A 23,852-nucleotide genomic window follows, 5' to 3' on the forward strand; every position below is an offset into this window, starting at 1 on the left:
GTGTCTTGTACAAATGAACTTACTTACAGCAGTTTACGTACTTTGGTGAGACAGGACCTTATCTGGATGAGCAAATTCATTAACAGCTGTGAAAGGCCTCTCCATGTTGTCACTACATCATAGTAACAGAATTATCAGCTTGCCTTGCATGAGAATATTTAGTGCATCAAGAACACTGAGACTCTTTTTTCCATTTTTTTTATTACATTTGGACCTTTAAGAAACATATGCCATCAGTTATACCACTATTCAGTAAAAATCTATTCTAGTTTTTAGAACGCATATTTGTCACAAACTATCTTGCTACTAGTCTCTAAGACTTTACTAAGAGTTTATCAAAAAGGTTGGCTCTGACCTATGGGATCCTGAGCCTTGAGGTTTTAAATGTTTTGATTATTGTAAAACAATTTCCAGTGGATGAACCTTAATTCCCAGCTGTTTTCTTTCCAGAATGGGCTAATCGTTTTGAAGTTACATATTCCATTACGAGAATATTTACTTCCTTCAGTTTTGTGATCTACTCTGTCTTTGGAAAACTCAGGGAAAAACAGTATTTTTTTCCCCCTGTACAATAAAGATGAGTTCTCTTTATGTTCTCTCAGAACATATCCAATATTAATTACAACAAAAGGCAGTATAGATAAGTGTATATGTGCCATGTTCACTTTAATGACTATTTTATAAGCCAGTAACTAACTATGGAGACTATTTCTGGATCAATACAATCCAAGTGTGGTTGTAGGTACACTCAACACATTAACACAACTCTTGATATCTGACACTGATGAAAAATAAAAAAGGGTAAGTGAACAAATACTCACTCATACATGATTACGTTCTCAAGAAGCTGCTCTTTGTGGAAGGAAACAGGAAAGCGGACCTTCAGGAAGCTATTGATGGGGACTGGGAAGGCTTAAAGCTATGGCTTTGGTAAGCACCCAAGTGAGCTGTAGGAAGGCATTTGTACAAGTATATTCTGCAGCATCAAAGGATAATTCTCTAAAAGAGGTGGGCATTTTCTCAGTTAATCTAAATTCTGAGGCTCTCAGCAGTTGAGGGCTAGAAACAAGATCCAAAGAACCATCTTTGCAACCGCTTACGAAAGATGACTGTGCCATTCAGCTCGTGATGCTAAATGGTCCAAAAGCCTTTGGTGGTGTGATATGGACAAGAACAATATTAATACACAAACCACATAACACCATTAAAACTCAAAAAACATTTTTTCATTTAAAAAAGTTATTTAGAACACATAAAACAAGGCAACATTTATTCTTTTTTCTCGTCTTCTGGTACGGGATCTGTTGGTGGCTCCTCCACGGTTGCGCTGTTGCTTTCTGAGCCAGTGTTGCTATCACTGGTCCCTTCCTCTGCCAGACTGTCCACCCCTTCCTGCCCACTCTCCTTGTCCTCAGGAGTAGACGTGCCTTCTTCACCATTCTGCTGGCTTTCTGTCGTATCCTCAAGGTGTGTCTCCTCTGTAATCACACATTTGTCACTGTTAGTTCCCAGACAAAAATTTACTCTTCTAACTGTGCTGACACTCCAGAGCTGCAGCATCCAATGAAAAGGCAGCCACTCACTACACATGAATACACACATCAAGCACCTGAGATGGACTAGTGTGACTGAGGAACTTTCAGCATGTTTAAAACAAGTTGGAATTTGGGAAAAAAATCTACTTTTTAACTGTAAATTTTGAATGTAAATACAGATCAAGTATTTCTGCTGAAAATTTAGCTTCCAAATTTCAATGTGCTCTAAGTCCAAAGTGCATAGTGGTATTTGAAGACTTATTAAAATTAATTTCATTTAAATTTCATTAAAAAGAGTCAGCAGCAGAACATTTCTAATTATACAGGGACATATTTCTTTGGACAATGCTGTGTGAAGTGCTTGGATTTAATGAGTAAGAAAGCAGGGAAGGAAATGGTACAAGACTGATAAAGTATTTTGTTCTAGGTCATGGTAGACTGCTTTCTGTTATTGCTCCAATAGTCTGAAATGATTTTCTTCAGCTTTTTTCTTCAGCTAGGAGGATAAAAACTTGAGTAAAGACCTATGGAGGTCGTGGTTTAGTTGCCAAGTTGTGTCTGACTCTGTGACCCCATGTATTACAGTCTGCCAGTCTCTTCTGTCCATAGGACTTCTCAGGCAAGAATACTGGAATGGGTTGCCATTTCCTTCTCCAGGGGATCTTCCTGACCCAGCGATCGAACCCAGGTCTCCTGCTTGGCAGGAGGATTCTTTACCACTGAGCCACCTGGGAAGCCCAAAGACCTACAGGCGTACTCTATTCACAGATGACAAAACAGTGGCAGAGGACTGAGTGGTGTTCCAGCTGCCAAATAAGTGAAGGCACCATACTTTCATTCTTATGCTCTTGCTTTAACCACAAAACGTGTTCATGCTCCAAATTTGTTAAGATAAAAAACACGTGCACACAAAACATAAAAAGGTTCAGATAATTAAACTTAAAATCTGACTATCTGAAATGTTAATCTGCTGAATTACATTCTGTAGAAATATCTGGTAAAGACAGTACATTCCACTTAATATTTTCCAGATGTCACATCAGCAGTTGTCAGCAGAGCGCCAAGTGTGACTGTGGCCCCTCTCGCTCTTGTGATGATAGCCCAGGGAGCTTTCGGTTGTTTCCCGTATCTCCAGCTCAGTTCTGTTTACTACACAGGGTGCTGGGCAGGGTCACAACAGCGCGCAGGGCAACCCCAAGATTCCAACCAACAACTGATGTGATCTGTACTTTACATAAGCTTTACACGTTACTGTTTGCCTTGAGGCATGCTTTTAGTCAGGAAAATCAGTAGAACTGGAAGTATGAATTTTTCTAGGGTGGAACCAATAAACACTTTCTTTAAAGACGAGATAGAAAACCTTCAGCTTTTGTGAGTCAGGCTGTCTCAGTTGCAACCACTCAACTACACGGCTGGAGCCCCAAGGCAGCCACGGATAATGTGTAAACAAATAAAACTTTAATAAAATAAAATAGAACTTAATAAGACTTTTCCAATAAAACTTTATTTATAAAACTAGGTGGCAGGCAGGATTTGGCCTGCAGGTTTTATTTGCCCAACTCTGTTCTAGGTCACCAAAGACGACTGATCTTAAGAGTAAAGACCACACGCTGTTTAAACAATTTTAGCAATAAAGGTTAAAATACTGAGTGCCAATACCATGTCAAATCCAGTAATGATGATTTTATGTACATCTGCTTCTTATTCTTGGGAACTCAATTTCAAGAGGTGGGTGCTAGAATACTTACAAAGGAGGAAACTGGAATTAACTTACCTAGACTGAAGGACACAGTGCTAGCATGGGGTGAAACAGTCCCCAAATCTGTGGGCCTCCAGGCCAGTACCCTTAACCATTAAACCACTACATTCAATACTTTCTATCCCCAAGTCAGGGAATGACATGACTCAATCTGGGCAAATACCCAAGACCTCAAACAGCCAGACTAAAGGCAACACATCACTCCTATTTTGTACCAATATTAACACTTTAAGGGAATCTATTATAAGAGGTTAAGATTTGGGAAGAAAAAATGTGTATGTCAGATGGAGAATAATTCAAGAGGCAAAATTAACAGAGTGACCTCCAGAAAGCACTGAGAAAGGAAAATCAGAATTAAAGACAGCTGTAAAAACCCTCAACATTTACTCTGCAGTCAACAGGCAGGTTACCTGTCTCCATCGGAATGCTTTCGTCTTCCTTCTTTTCTTCGGTCTTACTCGCTGCTGGCTCCTCCTCAGGAACAATACTGCTCTGGCTGCGCTCAGCTTGCTCTGCTGCCTCTTTTTCCCTTTCCTCCTGCCTTTTTCGAGCCTGTTCCTCAGCCTGTGCAATTTCAGCAGCAATTTTTTCCATATCCACTTCTACTTTCAAACCACACAACTAGTAGTCAGAAAACAAAACACTCTCTTAGTAATGTTCTTTTCTTACAATCTCTGAACCAGAGAAATTATTTCACAAGTGGGTTTTCTTGGCTAAGAACTATATTCATATATATGGCAGGAAAAAACCAAGCTCTTGTGGTTACAGGAAAGTTGCCCTAGCAGCCATGTAGTATCAAGTGTTACAGAATAGTTGGTGAAGCAACGCTCAAAGCACTGGCTTATATTCAAAGCTTCTATTTTATATTTCAGGCTGCCAACACTACATTTACTTGTTTTCATGTGAAGTGCTAACTGTGAGCTACAGCTAATAAAGACATTTGATGAATAAGTTGCAATGAAAATAATTCACAAGTGTATGAGAGTTTAAAATATCAGAGGGTTCTAGAGCCTCAGGCCTAGTTCACTGAACGTGTATACTATACAATGTTTCAAACCTATTGCAAGGTTGCCAGAAAATGGAAATTATTTTATAAAGTAAAGATCTTACCAGCTATAGCAAAGTTAACCCTGTTTCAAAGTGAATGACACTATATAAACACACTATTTTAGAAAAAAGAATGAGAAAAAAAAAGTAACAGACACAGTGATACAAGTATAGTTAACATATTAAATCGATACCCTTTTAAGCTCATTGTTAAATGAGTCTGTGCTTTCCAGGAATTTCCTCTTCTTTTCTTGGTGTCGCTCCTCTATTTGAAGAAGTTCAGCTTCTAATTTTCGCTGTAAAAGATAAGATTAGGTTTTGTTATTTACTACTAAATTATCTTCTCTAAAGCTAATGTCAAACACAGAAAATATGTCTCTTTTATTTTAATGGTCCCACTTTTTCACAGTGTGCTAAGTGTTTTGCATTTTTAATTTAAATTACTTATTATATAATGTGCTAAGATTTAAAAAATGTAAAAATGCAGCACAGAGAGAATGACTCATTAACAAAAGTAAGTTAGACAATACTGTCAGCTCTCAGCAATGTTTTGGAAGAAAAACATTTAGTATGCTAGTAAAGGCTGATAGGATGTCTCAAAATTCTTAACAAATACAGTTTCCGTCAAAAGGTTCCCTGTTACAGTTTTAATGACAAACTTATTAAATCTCTGGGAAGGGTCTACTCCCTCCAGCCTCTTCCCTGAATCAGGAACAGGTTAGACTGGACATAAATATTTAACAGGCACACTCATGCCTGGTATACAATCAGGTTACCAGGCACCTACGGCACAGGCCCATCTTACTATAACAAATGTTTTGTCTTTACCTGATGAACCATTAAGGACTGGACCTGCCGTTTAAGAACCTGCATTCTAGCTGTTGTGACAACTGACCGAACGTCTGGCACCACACTCTCACTAAGGATTTCACTGATGAGGCGGTGGTTTCTCTGGAAACGGGCGGTGGCTGTATGCTTCATTGAAAAGCCATCATCATAATCTGGAATAAACAACATGATCCGGTAATCAGGTCGCCAATTACCATAATCAGGAGAGTGTGACAATGTTAACACTTAGTTACCAAGGAGCCATGGTCCTCACTGGACCAATAAGTGGGTTTAAAGGGCGTCAAGGGAGCACCAGGGCAGTCACTTGATAAAAACCATACAGAGGATACAATGTGTTCACCGGCCAAGATGTTGGTTTTTCTCACAAAATCTTTTAAGTGAGGATGTGCATCTGATATTTGGCTGAAACACAAATGAGATATAACCAAGTGTCTTTGGCCTGGAAATCAATGTGAAGGCTGCACGTGACAGCAGTACAGATTCTGCCAAATATTTCACTCTTTGGATAGTAGTTCAAAGCTTTTACAACTGATGATACACAGGAACTTTCTGGTGTCTTTGTCACTGTAGCACTTCCAAGTAAGGAAAATGCCCACTGAAGAAAAAACATTACCTCTAGTAATAGCAGTTTCCCAGGCGGGCATATATATTTTATCAGATTAAAATAACACTAAGGCCTTAAAAAAGGTTTAGTTCTAAATTTCACTTTTAATTTTTATCAATTTATACACTTATACATTTGTTATCAGTGTATGAAGGTATCACACATTATTTCTATTCACTCAAGTTCATATACATACAGTATGGGTCTAGTTTACAAGCTTATTTTTAGTAGTTATTACCTTTGCACAAGGGCTTCCCTTGTGGCTCAGCTGGTAAAGAATCCACCTGCAATGCGGCAGACCTGGGTTCAATCCCTGGGTTGGGAAGATCCCCTGGAGAAGGAAACAGCTACCCACTCCAGTATTCTGGCCTGGAGAATTCCATGGACTGTATAGTCGAACACGACTGAGCGACTTTCACTTCACTTCCCTTTCACCTCTGCACTTACATTATTACACTTTGCCTAAGTGGGTCTTAGGAAGCATCACTATGAACAAAGCTAGGGGAGGTGGTAGAATTCCAGTTGAACTATTTCAAATCCTAAAAGATGATGCTATGAAAAGCGCTGCACTCAATATGCTAGCAAATCTGGAAAACTCAGCAGTGGCCACAGGACTGGAAAAGGTCAGCTTTCATTCCAGTGCCAAAGAAAGGCAATGCCAAAGAATGCTCAAACTACCGCACAATTGCAAGCATCTCACATGCTAGTAAAGTAATGTCCCAAATTTCCCAAGCCAGGTTTCAACAATACGTGAACCGTGAACTCCTAGATGTTCAAGCTGGTTTTAGAAAAGGCAAAGAAACCAGAGATCAAATTGCCAACATCTGTTGGATCATCAAAAAAGCAAGAGAGTTCCAGAAAAACATCTATTTCTGCTTTATTAACTATGCCAAAGCCTTTGACTGTGTGGATCACAACAAACTGTGGGAAATTCTTAAAGAGATGGGAATACCAGACCACCTGACCTGCCTCTTGAGAAACCTGTATGCAGGTCAGGAAGCAACAGTTAGAACTGGACATGAAACAACAGACTGGTTCCAAATAGGAAAAGGAGTACGTCAAGGCTGTATATTGTCACCCTGCTTATTTAACTTATATGCAGGGTACATCATGAGAAATGCTGGGCTGGATGAAGCACAAGCTGGAATCAAGACTGCCAGGAGAAATACCAATAACCTCAGACATGCAGATGATACCACCCTTATGGCAGAAAACAAAAAAGAACTGAACAGCCTCTTGATGAAAGTGAAAGAGGAGAGTGAAAAAGTTGGCTTAAAACTCAACACTCAGAAAACTAAGATCATGGCATCTGGTCCCATCATTTCATGGCAAACAGTGGAAACAGTGGCAGACTTTATTTTTTTGGGCTCCAAAATCACTGCAGTTGGTGACTGCAGTCATGAAATTAAAAGACACTTACTCCTTGGAAGAAAACTTATGACCAATCTAGACAGCATATTAAAGAGCAGAGACATTACTTTGCCAACAAAGGTCTGTCTAGTCAAGGCTATGGTTTTTCCAGTAGTCATGTATGGATGTGAGAGCTGGACTATAAAGAAAGCTGAGCACTGAAGAATTGATGCTTTAGAACTGTGGTGTTGGAAAAGACTCTTAAGAGTCCCTTGGACTGCAAGGAGATCCAACCAGTCCATCCTAAAGGAAATCAGTCCTGAATATTCATTGGAAGGGCTGATGTTGAAGCTGAAACTCCAATACTTTGGCCACCGGATGCCAAGAGCTGACTCGTTTGAAAAGACCCTGATGCTGGGAAAGATTGAAGGCAGGAGGAGAAGGGGATGACAGAGGATGAGATGGTTGGATGGGATCACCTACTCAATGGACATGAGTTTGAGTAAACTCTAGGAGTTAGTGATGGACACGGAGGCCTGGCATGCTGCAGTCCATGGGGTCGCAAAGAGTCAGACACGACTGAGTGACTGAACCGAACCTTTGCACTTATCATTACCAGTTTTTGACATATCTGCTAACAATATGTGCTATTATTTGTTAATATTTTTATTTAAATCAACTAACTTTTTAAAAAAGCGCTTCCTCCTAAGCAATACACATTAAAACAAAAGTTCCTCTATCAGAGGTGGGGGACCACATTGTAGGAAACTCTACGGCAAAGGCCCTAACTCTGCTGCTGTGTCATTTTAGCACGTCCCTTAATATATGATACTGAAGTAGTTACTGAAACTCTTATCAGAAATACCACCACTATGAACTGTTGTGCCAATTATTTTTTGTTTCAAGTAATTTCTTTAGGATATGTACTTCTGAAATTAAAATTACTGGAACAAAAGATACCATTAAAAAAATTCTGTGACTTTTTTACTTCTTAAGGGAGAGTTTTTCATATTCACACTTAGGATTATATACATTTGTGCTAGGTTACCCATCTAGGTTTCCTTTTATTATTGTTCTTCTTTCATATGTCCCCAGTGTTGATCACTGGTAAAGTCTTAGCAATACGGGTTTGTCTTTCCTTTTTAAGAAAATTTATTATTTTTTGCCCATGCTGAACAGAATGTGGCATCTTAGTTCCCCAAAAAGGGCTCGAACTCACACCCCTTGCATTGGGAGGGCATAGACTTAACCAAGGAAGTCTGCACCTATCTTTCCTTACATTTTAGTCGGCTGATTGATTTTTGGGGAAGGGGAGGGTAGGTTTATATTTTCTAATTCACCAGGTATTTACTTTATCTCATGAATATTCTCTTTCTAAAAAAAAAGCCTGCACTATCTTGTGAGGGTAACTGCCTATGTCCTGTAGGCTTGTAGGTCTTCTCTGCTAGAGTGAGCAGCTGCTGTACTTGTGGACCTTCAGCCTTCCTCTTGGTTTTATGTACATTTCCACCCCCCAAGTCTTCCTCTTTCTACTCTGTTCTGAGGGGTAAAGTCCAAGGTCTAAAGTCATCCTTATCCTGGCATCTTAATTATTCCTGTCCTTTCTTACTGCCAGCTCTAGTTCTAATATCATATTTTACACTTAAAAAATATAACGGGCAGGAGCCTGAGGAACAGAGAAAGGTTCTCTTTTTCAGACTATTCCTTAGTGAGTCTCCTTCAGCGCCTCTCCAGGCTCATGCTGTTCCTTACCTTCACCTAGTGAAAACTTCATCTGACTCCCACTTATGGCTTCTATATTGCAAGTCTTTGTTCTCACTCATTACTGACCTCCCATCCTTCCAATTATTTGTAAACTGGATCTTCTTCTATTTTTTAGTTCTGTGCTTTTTTCTTGCATTAATCATTCAATCTGAGCAATTAAGAGTTTGTATGTGCTCGTGTGTCTGTAGCACTGCTGACTCTGCTTAATATGCTTTATTGTCTCTATTCCCTATTCTAGTCTCTATGTTTATTAGATTTGTATTTATGAGGATATTTGTCAATATTCCAGTACTTTCTTTTAAAAACTCATTTTTGTTTTTCTCTCCAAGTATTTCAGTTTATTCATGTCTTTAGGCGGTATTAGTGTTTCTTTTCTTAAAGGTCTCTTCTTAAAGGCCTTACAGGCTTCTTCTTTGTTATTACTACTTTAAAATGGGATCTTAAATTATTTTCCTGATGTTTTTGTTGCTTGCAGCTAGAGCTTCCAACCTCTTCCACATCACAGCAGCACATGAGGAAAATGATTTGTATAGCACGCGTGCTCTGTGGATGCGTACACTCATCGCTGGAGGTGGCTGGCTCTGACGCTCCTTGCGGCCTCAGACCCCACCTGGCTGCAGAGAAGCAGAGAGCACAGGCACACCTGCACACCCTTCACAGAACGCCGATCAGGAAGCTCTGCTACACACGCGCGCGTGTGTGTGTGACATTTGTAGGTATGCACCCTCGCAGGGCTTCCTAAGTGGCTCAGTGGTAAAGAACCTGCCTGCCAAGCAGAGACGTGGTTTTGATCCCTGGGTCAGGAAGATCCCCTGGAGGAAATGGCAACCCACTCCAGTATTCTTGCCTGGGAAATCCCATGGACAGAGTCTGGTGGGCTACAGTCCATGGGGTTGCAAAAGATCCAATGCGGCTTGGCGACTAAGCAATAAAGCACCCTTGTAAGTCTGGCGACTAGGCAATAAAGCACCCTTATAAGTATCATTATGAGCTGTACTTACAAATTCTAGTTGGCTTTCTGAATTAACTAGAGTTCAAAATGTCTCTCCCCACTCATTAACGTTCTTGCTTAAGAGCCTTTAACTCAGCTGATTTAAGGAACCAATAACAATAACTTGAAGGCATTTAACTTTTAAAAGCAGTGAGGTAAAATTCTGATTATGACTAAAAAAACCTTTCATGCATTCTGAGTGCAAAGATTTTGATAAACAATAGGTAGTTTTTGCTATTTTCTGCTCTAAAAAGGGTGTTTCTTTTTCTTTGGGAAATTTACACACAAATCTTAATCAAAATAATTATTTAAAATATTGAAATGGCACTTAAATTATGCTTTGTTTTCCATTTAGGATAGGAAACAAAACTTCAACTTAAGAGATTTCTCATACTTTAATTCTCAGAGAAAGCATAAACAAAACCCCACTATTTTTTACCGTCTGGGTCTTCAGCAGGCTGAATGCTCATGTAAGGTTCTCCTTTCTCCATGCGAGACTGTCTCTGTCGACTTTCTTCCTCTAAAGCAGCTTCTGCACGACTTTTCGCATTTATGTAAGCAAGGTACGCGGGGGAATTATGGTAGGCCTTCATAGATTCATTGTATTCTATCTGAAATTCAAATGTTTCTCTATTTTAGAATTAATATTTGCAGGTTATAATGAATACTTACATTATCTCATTTGAACATCAAAAGACAGGATAACTATCTCCTTCTTACAGACAAGGAATCTGAAGTCTAGAGAAATTGAGTGACTTGACCCAGGCAGATGAAGCCTCAGCTGTCTGATTAGATTGTATGTTTCTTTTATAAGTAATAAGCAAGTGTTCATGAACTTTATCTTGTACCTGTCCCACAGTAGTTTCCATCTTACCTTTTCTGCTTCGTATTCGTTTAAATATTCTTGTTTTTCTTCATCGGTGAGATCTCGCCACATGCCACCAATAATCTTGCCAATCTCCCACAACTTTAGGTCAGGGTTGGAAGCCTTTACTTGGTCCCAGACCTTGAAAAGGGAACAGTTCAGATTTTAGTATTGATGCCTAAAAATACAGACTTTTACAAATACTTTTTAATATAGAAACCTTTACTTCAATCATCAACAAAGGCACAAGGAATAGTATCAAAACCCATTGTTCCCATCAGCCTGCTGCAACAATTATCAAGGGTCCTCTGCTGGGTTACTTTAAGGCAGATTTCAGAAACCTCCAAACACTGCAGACACTTTGATGAGATAACTCTACACAGTCTAAGTCTTTCTAAAAATTCATGAGTTTAGAAGGAATGCGCTTCCTGTGTGTAATACAACATACCGTCAAATTACACATATAGTAATTATGACCAAAAATTTCAAAATTTCTAAGTAGTGGTGAAAATAGGTAAATGCTCATCTTTAATAAAGATATCAGCTATACTTATTATTTGGAGAGTAATGGAGGTTCATCACCGCTTCCCCCCAACAAAAAAAAGAATTCAAGAAAAGTATGAAGAAAATAAAAAGTACCATAAGTTGATTGTTTAGAGATACCATTGTCTTCTAGGCTTTTCTTAAAAAAATTCAAACTGACATGTATTTCCTATTATTTTTATAAAAATAAGATACCAGTACTTGTAGTCTTGCATTCCTTTTTTCACCTAACATGTTTCTCATGTCATTAAATATTCTCCAAAAGACTATACAATGCTGGCTACACAACTTTATCTTAAGTATTTTAACTGCTTATTATATGCACATTTATATTATTTTGGGGGCCAGGCTGGGTCTTCATCGCTGTGCAGGCTTTTCCCAGCTGCACCGCGAGGGGACCCTCTCCGGTTGCAGTGTGCGGGCTTCTCCTGTTGTGGAGCACAGACTCCAGGCATCTGTGCTGCAGCAGTGGCTGCTCGGCGGCATGCGGGATCTTTCCGGACCAGGGCGCGAACCCTTGTCCCCTGCACTGGTAGGCAGATGCTCAACCACTGGCATACAAGGGAAGCCCTTGACTGTTTATTTAGTCATTTTCTTGTTGGATTTTAGTTCTGGAATGTTGAAATCAGAACTAATGTCTTTAACAACTGCAATCCTGTATCCTCTCTCCTGGCCATGCACAAAAGGGCCGGCTAAGTCTACCAAACCTTGATGTAAAGCAAAGAACAAAGACTGCAGTCCTCATTCCTTGCTGGCTCCAGGGCACCTACCTTTCTGCTGTACCTCATGTAGGGCATCAGCGGCTTATCTGGTGGCTTTGGGGGTTTTGGAATCGTGATACCAGAGGACGCCTAGAAGAGAGTTAAATACGTTCGTTACTCAATTGCTAGAAGTTCACCAGCAAACTGAGAGTCCCTTTAAAAATTCTAATGCGCCTTTCTTCTACTCGTCCATGGATACAAGATTCTTATATTTTCTCCACTGAAAATAGCTATCACTGCAAATTCAGAAATGTTCACATCAAAAGAAAATAAAGAAAATGACTTTAAACACAGAGCTTTTTAATATGTTACTTAGCAGTTTATTGCCACTGCTTTGACAACCTGGCTGTAAGAACAAATAAAATATTACACAATTATCAATACAGCAAAAATATATGGTTATACATCAGATGTCCCACATTTAGGACATTACCTGGCATCCTTTTATTTTGCTTAATTTATCATTACATATACAGTCAACACTTGATTATCTCACCAGAAGCTGAACCCGATCAGCACTCACCACATCTCACACTGCCTACTGGGGACTATTTACTATTTGTACCATTTCAGGAACACATTTCCACATGAACAACTACCACCGCCACAAAACCTACTCCCTAGATTCAACAGTGAAAAACTAACAAACAAAAAACCTTATTACTCCTTTGCTATGACTAGAGATTTTATTTTTCTTAAGGTTCTATACCCATATCTAGTTTTTTTTTTTTTTTAAATAAGGGAGATTAGGAAGTGTGCATTGAAGTCACGCCTTTTTTGTACTCCTAGTCACAGTGGAGGAATGAACAAGTTTACCAGGAACAGAGAAATGACAGAAACAGGGCCTGATTAAGTTATTTTGAGAACGTATGTTAAGAAACTCCACTTAAGTTTTTAAAAATGCTGATTTTTGTGGGGGAAGACAGAGAAAAAAGAAATGGGAAACAGAAGGTGAGGAGACTGAAAAATAGTTTTTAAAAAAGGTAAAGACGAAAGTGGGTGAGAGAAAGGCAAAAGGGAAAGAAATAGAGGAGATGAGCTCTTTCTAAAGGCTAAATCCAGGCAGGAGAGCAGGCAGCCCCACGGCCCCCCCCGCACACCTCCAGCACAGGAGAGCTGCTTCTGCCCCGACTCACATCTCTGCACACACTGCTGCATCTGACCAAGGGCCCAGCATCAAATCATGGCTGAATTACATTTGTTTCCCCCACATTTCTGGAAGACTCCTGATATTGATTTTCCTGCCAGGCTGGGAAGGAAGAAGGCTTCCTTCTAATTATCAAAAGATAGGAATCAACAAATCTTTACAAGAAAACTAAGGTGGCATTTGCTCCCTCACCCATATGTTGTTCTTCTGGTAAAACCAGAGGGAACCGCCCCCCCCCCCCCCCCCCAGCCAATTCTCAGCTGAGACCCCAAGTCTAACCTTATTTTTCATCCAAGGGCTCAGGGAAGAGTGTGTCTGTACCCCTTCTACCACTTTCAAACAATGCTTCTTCTTCCTATGAGAAGGGCTCCCTCCAGCCCTATATACTTGTCAGTAACTCTGCTTCTTCATACATGAACTTACAAGAAAGCATTTCACCTCTGCAGCAGCATTCCTCTCTTTCCACATCGCCCATGTATTCTTACCACACAGGATGCTGACGCTTGGGTAGACAAACCCTGCCTTTAGCCAGCAGTGGGCAGCAGGGTGAAGTGAGACTGTCAACAGTAGCCGTACGAACAGCCAACAGGAGATCTGTCTCAGGGTGGTAGGAGTTCTCTGGGGGTGGGCGGGTGTGGATTTCTACAAAGCTAACCTTCTGTCATGAATTCAGAGCAAGAAACACACAAAAGTCTGATTCTTCATACATAAAGTTACTAGAAAGCACCTCCAACTCACAGCCAACACAAACCTTCAGAATTTCACAAAGTGGGTTACAAATGAATTAGAACACTTCAAAAACAAATTACAGTAATATTTGCTCCTTGAAATTTTTCAAAGAGCTGCATTTTATAACAATGAATTTGCCTCTTTTTTTTCTCCCAAAGGAAGGTACCTGGATCATCTGCATGTTGAGGTCATATTTTCATCACATTGACCAGTCAATTTACAAATACGAACAGAACCAAACCAAAACAATAACAACAAATTTAAATTCTAGCTGGTTTTTAGGACATTAAAGGTTAATATCACTCAATAGTCTTAATTTATTAACCATCTCAAACAGACATCTTTCTAAAATGTCTCAAACATTACTCTTCTTAAAAAAAAAAAAAGAAAAAAAGGCAGTTTGCACTGTATGCAATTATAACCACTGCTTTACTATAATCCCCTGGTTTGAGGTATGAAAAACTCTGGTTTCTTTATTAAATGACCTGATAGTTATGATTTTAGAAGGCATGTCCCTTTTTTAGCTGTTTCCTTCCTTGCTGCTGACAGGAAACCTACCTCCAGCAGCAACTGTCCCTCTCTCCAAATGGCAATGAGTTGGGGGAAAACAACTAATTATGCTAGTTAAAACTGCTTACAACAGAGGAAGGTCCCCTATGAATAATAAAGTCTATGGTTTTGTGAAATTTTGGCTACTCAAGAGATTTGTGTTATTTCTTCCCAATTTTCAGCTGCTTCTCTGGTAAGATCTTATCCAAGGTTTTCTTCTGGGATGAAATTCCCATTAAAGCACAGAAATGAACTGTTCTTAACATTCTGTCTCAATCTGTTTTCACATCTGTACTTAAGAGAATGTTAATCAGCATCTGACGAAGAACTGACCAGAAGTGAATTCCACTTCATAGCTACCATAAGCACTCCAAAAGGTTTCAACATGCTTATGTATATAAAGTGTTTATTGTCTGAAAACTCTTCAAGTTTACTGGAGTCATCGGGAAAACCACATGTTTGTAGATCCTATGGGAAGCTACTCCACAGGGTGTCATCAAATCATTCTTTCAAATCAATGACTTAAGGTGATTTGCAGACAATAATACCAGAGAAGCTCCCAGACAAAGTAACACATAAATGGGGTCATGTTAAAATAACACTTTTATAAAGGTCAAAATCAGATCTACTGAGTCCTAACAGAGCTTAAATTAGATATACAGACAAAAAAAAAAGGGAGTATAAAACTTTAGGCATAATTTTTGTAAAGAATGATTACCTGAGAGGTCACTAAAAGTTGAAGGATTAACACAGGCTAAAAGCCTCCACATTTCCTAGGCCCTTTAGTTCAAGTCTACATAGCACCTGGATTACACTTCAATATGGTGCGGAGAGGACAATAATACAAAATAAAACAACTGTAAAGAACCAGAACATCAACATTTCCATGCCCAACAGCCTTCCCATACTAATCTACCCTAAAGCTAGTGCTTATTCCAAATACTGGGTTCCGACATCCCCAAGAAGGAATGGGGAGAAACTGGCCAAGGTCCTGAGACAGCGACTGTACTTTCCTGTTCCTGCTAAGTCTCCACTGAATGATACCACTTTATTAAAAAAGGATTCCCAGATACATCCAAGTTGGGAACAAAATGCTTACAGAAAATAAAATACAAATGATTCTAATATTACTGTTACCACCATTACTTTTCCATCAACATAGATAATCAAGAGCTGACTGTATAGAGCTATTAAAATGTAATCATTCTTTTGATTATTACCCATGAATAATTTTCTGTATTAACATAAATGATCCAAAATTGATTCTGCCCCTTAATTAAATTAAAATGTTCTTTATCATTTGACTACTTTGCCACCCATTACACTTGTCAAACAACACATTCAGGCCAGGGGAAAAACAAGTACCGATGCACATAAAAATTGTATGCATTGTAAAATGCATACATACACACACTTTGTCAGAATTCTTTTCAGATACCATGAAATATGCATGGCACATAAAACTTGATATGCTTATGAAGTACAAATTATGCAGAAACAATGAAATATTTAGACAAACAAAACCTATCAAGCTAAGCAATATGCTTACCAAGATAGACATATAGTTTGGTAGTTACAAGCTTTCTGCTCTAGCTTGACTACAGGGTGAGAGGGCTTTTTTGAAGTCACACTAATTGAATTATTTTTGAATACAGCAAACAAAAATCAGGTATTAAAAAGTTTACAGCCATTCTGGGTTGTATAAATTCTTACCAATATCACATTCCAATGTATGTAGGCATTTGGCTTTTGGATTTATTTATCTATTTTTGGTAAATCACTGTTACAGTTATTTGTTTTTTGGGTACCTTAAATGAAGTTAAAGATAATTTTAAAGTAAAAAGTCTGAAGTTAAAAAAAAAAGTCTGAAGTACATCATCCAATTTTGGTATCTTAGGCTGATTATTTAAGTGAAACATCTAAGTTTCAGAAATCATATCCTTTACCCTCTGAACTATAAATGTACTTCTGGTTGTACATATGTATAGTCTGGTAACTCAAATTAATTTTGTTCAGCTTTCATTCTGCCATTCTTTGAATTGGCACGAATATCTTTTTAACTAGAGAGAAACGAATCTCAGTTATGTCAACTGTTAAATCCAAAAGACAAATAATTGTGTGCAGCAGTTCAAACTGGTAGGATAGCCCAAAAAGGCCAGGTCTATAAGCCCAGCCTTTATTAAGAAAATAGTTCTTGAGCCTAATGCCAATTACCTTAAATGAAAGATACTCTTTGCCTCAAAAAGGGCATCTTAACCATAGGGAATCCTAGGTTTGTCTACATAGAGTACTAGCATTAAGTACCCACGGCTTTATCTCTACCAATCACCAAACAGAATGGATTCTCCTTTTCTTCTGTATACATATCCAGATCTCACTATTTTTTTTTGTTGTTTTTCAGTATAAGATTGTACAATGAATATTTAAAATAATCTAAAAGCCAGGTTAAATTTTTTTTTAATGGCTGTGCTGATGATTCAAAAGGACCTAAATCTGAAGGCATTTCTGGTCAATTCCAGTTGTTTGCTGGATGCTGTAATAGTTGATTCTCCTACCGTGACCCGGCTGTTGGTGCCCGGGTTCCCTCCCAGCCTGTAGTTGTTGTAGGCGAGATGACTGTATGGATTGTATCCCACAAACCCTGGTGTGCTGGGCATTTGCTGATGGAAACAAATGAGACAAAAACACGAATGAGAAATGAGCTCAAACGAGGAAAACACAGAAATGAAAAATGATCTGCATATGGCATGCAAAAGCAACCTGAATTTAAACAAGCAATGATGTGTTGTAATTGTTCTTTTTTTTTCATTGAAAAACCAGTCTGCAAGTGGTTTTTTTTTTTTTTTTTTTGTCTCTTTCTGTCTCTTTGCAGGGGCCAGTGGTGTTTGTATGAGTGTGAATATGTTTGTCTTTCAGGATAAGCAATACACTGAAGTGTCTCGAACATTCAGGATCACTTTATGGTCAATATATGAAATAACAACTTAGCGATATATGTCTGAGATTGGAAAGCTTGAAATGTGATAAACTAGGAGTCTGAAAACACTTTACATGCAAAACAAAACATGATTTATTTGACAGTCATATGAATGCCACCAATGCACTTATCTACCAAAAACAAAAACAAGAAATGGACTGCTTCCAAAGACAGCTTTAAATCATTTTATATAGTGTGAGAAATGAGAAGAGATTCAAATCAGGAAGCTAGAAGTCATCAATAGAAAAAAACATATGTGGGATTCAATGGATGTCACAAACATGATTTCAAAACAAAGACTTGTAAGAAATGCATGGATTTCATTCTGGGGGGTACTGGCTGATCTTTTTAACCCAGTCATTCTTTTAAAGGCTTTCTCTTCCATCTCTTCTTTGATCCATCTTCCACAGGTCAATCACGAACAATTTCTGCATTTAGTTTTAATGTGAACTACTTCTCTAGTAGACAGACTTGAACTTTCTTTTCTCATCTGATTTCCTGATAGCCCTAGCTCTTTCCAACCACAATTGCTTGTTGGAGCAACAGAATTCTCGGCTTTTGTAAATTATGTGTTGATGTGATCACAAATGGGCTCTTATATAGCAGTGCCCTTTGTGGTTAATAAAATGACATCCAATGTTCATGAGAATCAAAGTATAGTGCATAAAAAGGATGTAGCAAAGAGAGACCAAAAGTAAGGTATTTGACCTAATGAAATTCAATCAAAACAAGTGACAGTAATTTCATTTTAACATGCAATTAATACCAATGCTGCATTGTATAATGTAAAATAAACAACACATCCCAACTAAGCTGTAGCTATCATCAACACAATTTTCTAAAACATGCCACTGCACATATCCTTAGTGTCCAAAAAAAAAGGCATTCAAGCAGATCAATCATTTGATATTCTTTACAAGAGAACAAGTGATCAATTTCTAGTCTATGTAGTTATAGAAGACGCAAATCAAGCATATATAAGTAGGCAAAACACAGACGAAGTATCAAAGGCATGAAAGAAGTGTATATTACTTGGAGTGGTGGTACGTTTGGGTGGTAGTGGTGGGTGGAGGTGGAGGTGGTGGTGGTGATGGTGGTGGAAGAAGAAATGGAAATAAAATAAAGGAGGATAACTCATTTAATATCCATTCTGTTGGATGTACTAACCCCTAGTCTTCTGTATATTATGTGTAATGTAAAATTATAATGGTACAGAAGTATGATTAAAGAAAGGTAAAAACATCCCTTTCTACATTTAGGAAATCATAGGGTTGGTTTCTGAGCTATTTCTATTATCTCAAAAAAATTAATGTCTTCAAGATAATATACGCTGTTAGAGGCAGTATTTGCGTCAAAATGACACCTTCAAAGGTTGCATACGCAATGATAATCACTGTTCAATATTATGAGGCAATAATGTAAGAAAATTAAGTAAGGGAACTTAAAAAAAATTGAAACTAAAACACTGCAGTTATACCATTTCCAAAAATGAAGTACATGGTTAGCTCTTTGAGGTCAGGAATCTCAATTGTTCAACTCCACCTGTATAGCCACTAGCAGAGTGCCAAGGAGATGGTAGTAAGAAATGTTCTTTAAGAAAGGAAATAAACCAAACACAGGACTTTAAGATCTACTGGAAGTAACTTTAGAAACTGTATGTTATATAAAGTTGAGATGTGATACAGTATCCCTTTTTAAAAGCATCTTACTAAGGAAAAACAAATTGTTGATAAACAAACATACAGAAGGTTAGTAAATAAAAGTAGTTTATCTAGTGGAGAAAACAAAGTTACACAAGGCCCTAATTAGTAAGCTAGCCTGAAATTTAGGGGTAGGGAGTATGGAAGGAGGGCTAACAGCTTTAGTTAAAGAACTGCTTTTGTAGGATATGGTCAGTGTTAACAGTGTTTTGTTTTTGCTTTTAAATAAAAAAAAATAACAAGGAATCCATTTCAGCAAGGCCTGAAGAGTTACTGTTAAATCTGTTTTGTGGATTGGGCAATTATTTTACATGCTGACCAAGCTGGGCCAGAGCTTGCTGGGTGAAAAAAACTAGTTCACTATTATTTATACACTTTGAAACATATCAAGTCTCAATCCAATAAACTATTATTTATGGCATAAAACTCAATAGCAGGATCTGACCCACAGATAATGAAATCCTTACTTGGGCAGCTTGAAAATAAAGATTTACAATAAGGTAGTATAGAACTGGAAGCTTTATTGTTTGATTTAATGTGAAAATTATATACAGATAGGAAGAGAAAAATGTAACCAATTGAAGGTTAGGTTTAAAAACAATAAATGCCAGAATGAGCATTTATTTCATATTAGCTTTCAAGGTTCTTAACAGAGATGACAAGAAAAGTGTTAAACTTGCCACTTATTTCTAATTAAAAAAAGAACTGAGCATAGGAGGTTGACATTTCAGTAGTATGTTTCTTTAAATGTTGGGGTTGGTTCAAGGTAAGATGCAGAGTTATTTTATTTAGTAGGAAGTGCTGTTTTTTAGCTGAATTTTTCATCCTGTTGCTGTGATGATTGAGTGACTGTCACTGGAAGACATCTGGGTTTTTGTATCAAGGCCAGACTTGGCTATTACATTAACAAGAAAATTAAAACTTACTGTTGCAGGAGCTGGGGTGGGAGGTGGGGCATAAGATGGTCTTTCTGTTTGAAAGAAAATAAATAACTTCTTGTAAACAACTGAGATATAATACTATGCAACAAAACTACCAATGGTCCTGTTTTGAAGAAAAAAAAAATGAGAGTATTTTGGAATTCCCATTTGCTAGGGCATTAGTCTCTTATTAATATAGATTGATAAATATAAAAAATGAAACTTACTTGACATTTTGGAAGATTAAGTTCTCAGTTCCTTAAGAATGAATCTGAGACACTAAAATAAAAAAAAGGAAAAAAAAAAAAGAAAAATAAAGATAATCAAAACTCAGCAAGCATAAGAGAATGTTTTTCTAAAGAATAGGGTAGTTTGATATTTCTTTGTAAAATTACATTATCTTCTAGTAATCAAGCCTTTTAAATATTTTACTAGTTCTTTAGGTCACTTAGTTGATCAGAATTAAATGACTAAAACAAATGACAGGGGATATTAAAAAGTAAAATTAGACATGTACTTGCAAGTTTTTTTGTTTTGTTTTTTTGATACTGAGCCACCTCTTGTATGGAAAACGTTTTGCTGATGCCATGTAAACATTTAATCAAACTGGTTAATACAGTGATGAAAGAATATGATGTATTATTGGGGCCTACCTCAACAAGGCCTACCAGACACTGACAGCTCCCTGATCAGCCACAGCTCTGCCTTCCTTTTAGGATAACGATTCCTTTCTAGTAAAACAGCATTTTACTCCTGAAGGCAGTGGAAAAGGTAACTAGTGTGACAATAAACGTCACATTCTCTCACAGTGGTAAATGGAGCTTCCCCAGTGGCTCAGCGGTAAAAGAACCCGCCTGCCAATGCAGAAGATCCGAGTTCAATCCCTGGGTCGGGAAGATCCCCTGGAGAAGGAAATGGGAACCCACTCCAGTATTCTCACTTGGGGAATCCCATGGAGAGAGGAGCCTGGTAGCCTATAGTACACGGTGTCGCCAGAGTCAGACACAACTGAGTGACTAAAAAACAACATAATGGTAAGTAGCTTCATAACCGCTGGGAATAAATTTTGAGAGTCTACTGGAAAAAACTCTTACTGATCTTTCTTAGCTCAACTCAAAACATATCTCCTCAATGGAGATTTCTGGACATGTGTGTACAAAATTAAATGTTCCCTCATTTGTACTCCAATTTACACAGATCAACGGTATCATATTACATCTGCTAATATGGGGGCTGAATGGAGACAGGGACCATCTAATTCATTATTGCTGTCCCAGTACCTAGCTCAATTCTTACCAACTTTGGTCCTAGTAACACTAGCTCAGGGCATGACCACACACACAGGAACTTGTTCCTTACCTCACTATACATTACACACAATGTGTACAAAGAGACGAACATTGATTTTTAGAAAAAAGGCAAATAACTCTATGACTACTAGAGTATTTTCTTCCAACATTATGAGAAACAAACATGATTTTTTTTTTTTTTTGCTCCTGTTTTGTATTTTAAGGGCATTTCTGGAGCATTATGAGTAAGAGGCCTGGTGCGGAAAGAAAGAAATAATTTATTTTCTCAATGGCCCAACCTGGGTCTCCTGTCTCTCCTTAAGATACAGGCAGGAAACCAGAGTCTGGGGCAGATTTCCTTCCTGCTCAAGCTTGGGTGGGCTGTCAACATCCAGTAGGCCTTGCTGTGCGGGGCCCGGATAACAACTGCCACAAGCTCCCTGGTGTGTCACATTTTATTGTTAATACTTTGAAATTACTGATCTCTTTTGCTATACCATAAATTTCAAGAGTGATTTCGTACATCTGTCCACCACTGTATGCATCCCCGGTGCCTGGCATAAAATCCTGGAGAAGTTATTTGTTGAATACCTTATACGGGACAGGTTTATTACTTTAACATCATCTAATTTAACAGTCACACTACCAACGAGATATGTGCTGCTAATGTCATTTTACGGAGGGAAAAAAAGGAGTCTCGTTCAGTATAAGTAACTTGACACAAGACACACAGTCAGGAAGTGTCAGAGTTGGGTTTCAAACCCAGGCCAAACTGTTGCCGAGCTTTCGCTCTTCACTCCAAGCCACACCGTGAGTCCTCAGATCGCTGCCTGGACAAGGGGAAACCACCTTCCGGGGGGTAAGGACCACGGGCTTAGCTTGCCCCAAGGGCTTCCCCTGAGATCGATTCGTTTAGGTTTGATGTGAAGGTGCACTTTACCAGCGACTCTACTGAAGAGGAGCTTGCAGAAGCGCTTTGACCACTTCCGCGGGTTTAGTGGAAGGGGCACTTCTGGTCGCCCAAAAGGAGCCCCAAATGGGACTCTATCCCCACCCTCGCTCCGCTAGGCCTCAGAGAGGCCGCAACCGGCCCCCGGCCCTGGTCCCGCGGCCAAGTCTGAACCCCAGCAACCCCCAGCAACCCCAGCCAAGCCGGGACCCCACGCCTCTCCACCCTCCCGACCCAGTCGGGCCCAGTCGGAAACACTCACCCGCGGGCAGAAAAAGCGCCCGCAGCTCCGGCCTCGCTTCCCTTTGTCCCGCGCACGCCCCGCCCCTCGCGTCCCGAGCTTACGCGCTCGCACTTTCAACACTCTTCTTAATTCCTTTCCAGGCTCCAACCGACTATCTTCAGAAAAATAAACGTTCTAGTGGGGACGCGGTGGTGTTTAGTACAGTCAAAGATTTTTTTCAGGCTCCATACGTTCCTCAAAACCCCCCGAATGTCAGTAGTTTGCCAGCCGGGCGCCGATTCGTCACTCTGGAGAGGGAGGAGGTGGCCCGACCGCGGGTAGGCCCGGACCGCGCGGCCCCCGAGGAGCCGGAGCGGGGACGGGTGACGCGGCGGGAGGTGCAAGGCTGAGCCGAGGGGAGGTGGGAGCGCGGCCTCAGCTTCCCCGCGCGGGGCCGGAAGGCAGCGGGAGGCGCGCCCAGTCGCGAGTCCCGGAACCACTGTGGCCGCGCGGCCCGCGCACCACCCCGGCCGGACTCAGGCTGCGCACGGCCCCCGTCCCTGCCCCCGAGAGTTTGTTTTTCTCCTTCCGGTCTTTTTCTTTCCTCTTTCTCTGGAAGCTGGACTGTATATAATTCAGCAAGCCGAGGATAGAGGGGTGGAGAGCCGGCTTTACCGAGCTTCCGTCCTCCTGCGCGCCTCCCAGGGCTTCCTGCCTTAACCGCTGGCAAGAGCTTTGGCGAAAGCAACACAGATCTGTCCAGTTGTTCCCAAGCGCAAGTGTGGTGTAATTGTCACAGGTTTCTGAGCCAAGGCCCGGAGATGTAAATCTCCTTGTGCCAGGTTGTGTGTCCCTGCAGCGCCAGGCAGGGGGTCTGTGTCCCAAAGCGCCTTGGCTCATTCGGTTTCCTCTGCCAGGAACGACAGTCCTTCACTTTTGGGCTTAAACTCATCTGTCCTTAGGAGTCCAGCTCAAATTCTGTCTCTGATGCCTTCTGGGAACTCCCCGCCTCACACGCCCCCCCCCCCCCCCCCCGAATTTCTTCTTCTGAACGCCCAAGATTCTTTGATAACTATTATGGCCTTTACCTAATACATTGTATCAGATTGTGCTTGTCATTGTCAATACTCTATGAGAGCCTTGAAAGCAAAAGTTCAGCCGTCTGCATTGGTTATCTTCCTATAGCCAGTGCCCAATAAGGCCTTGGACCATTGTTAGAAGCTCAGTAAATGTATTTCGAGGCAGGCTACGGTCTAGTCCAGGACTCTTTTCACTAAATCATGACTACGTAGATGTACTAG

At 39.7% G+C, this 23,852-nt stretch overlaps 1 protein-coding gene across 1 annotated transcript; it reads right to left on the reverse strand.

Moving 5' to 3' along the window:
* Positions 1-1,204: 1,204 nt before the first annotated feature.
* SMARCE1 (SWI/SNF related, matrix associated, actin dependent regulator of chromatin, subfamily e, member 1) lies at positions 1,205-22,984 on the reverse strand. The gene is made up of 11 exons (XM_061143980.1): positions 22,591-22,984; positions 20,318-20,369; positions 20,097-20,140; positions 17,049-17,153; positions 12,078-12,158; positions 10,774-10,905; positions 10,339-10,510; positions 5,170-5,342; positions 4,536-4,637; positions 3,705-3,915; positions 1,205-1,478 (listed from the first exon to the last, which is right to left on the reverse strand). Exons 2-11 carry the CDS (start codon positions 20,322-20,324, stop codon positions 1,270-1,272), a joined length of 1,236 nt encoding a protein of 411 aa, XP_060999963.1. The 5' UTR covers positions 20,325-20,369; positions 22,591-22,984; the 3' UTR covers positions 1,205-1,269.
* Positions 22,985-23,852: the final 868 nt, after the last annotated feature.

The sequence above is a fragment of the Dama dama genome, chromosome 5 (genome assembly GCF_033118175.1).
Source record: "Dama dama isolate Ldn47 chromosome 5, ASM3311817v1, whole genome shotgun sequence".
In the NCBI taxonomy this organism is placed as follows: Eukaryota; Metazoa; Chordata; class Mammalia; order Artiodactyla; family Cervidae; genus Dama; species Dama dama.

Bases quoted from the DNA above. Each gene is read 5' to 3' on its own strand.
- SMARCE1 (XM_061143980.1), bottom strand. The intron at 17,154-20,096 runs GTAAGTTTTAAT...TGTTTCCATCAG, and splicing joins CCACCCCAGCTCCTGCAACA to CAAATGCCCAGCACACCAGG. The intron at 1,479-3,704 runs GTAACCTGCCTG...GTGTGATTACAG, and splicing joins AAGCATTCCGATGGAGACAG to AGGAGACACACCTTGAGGAT.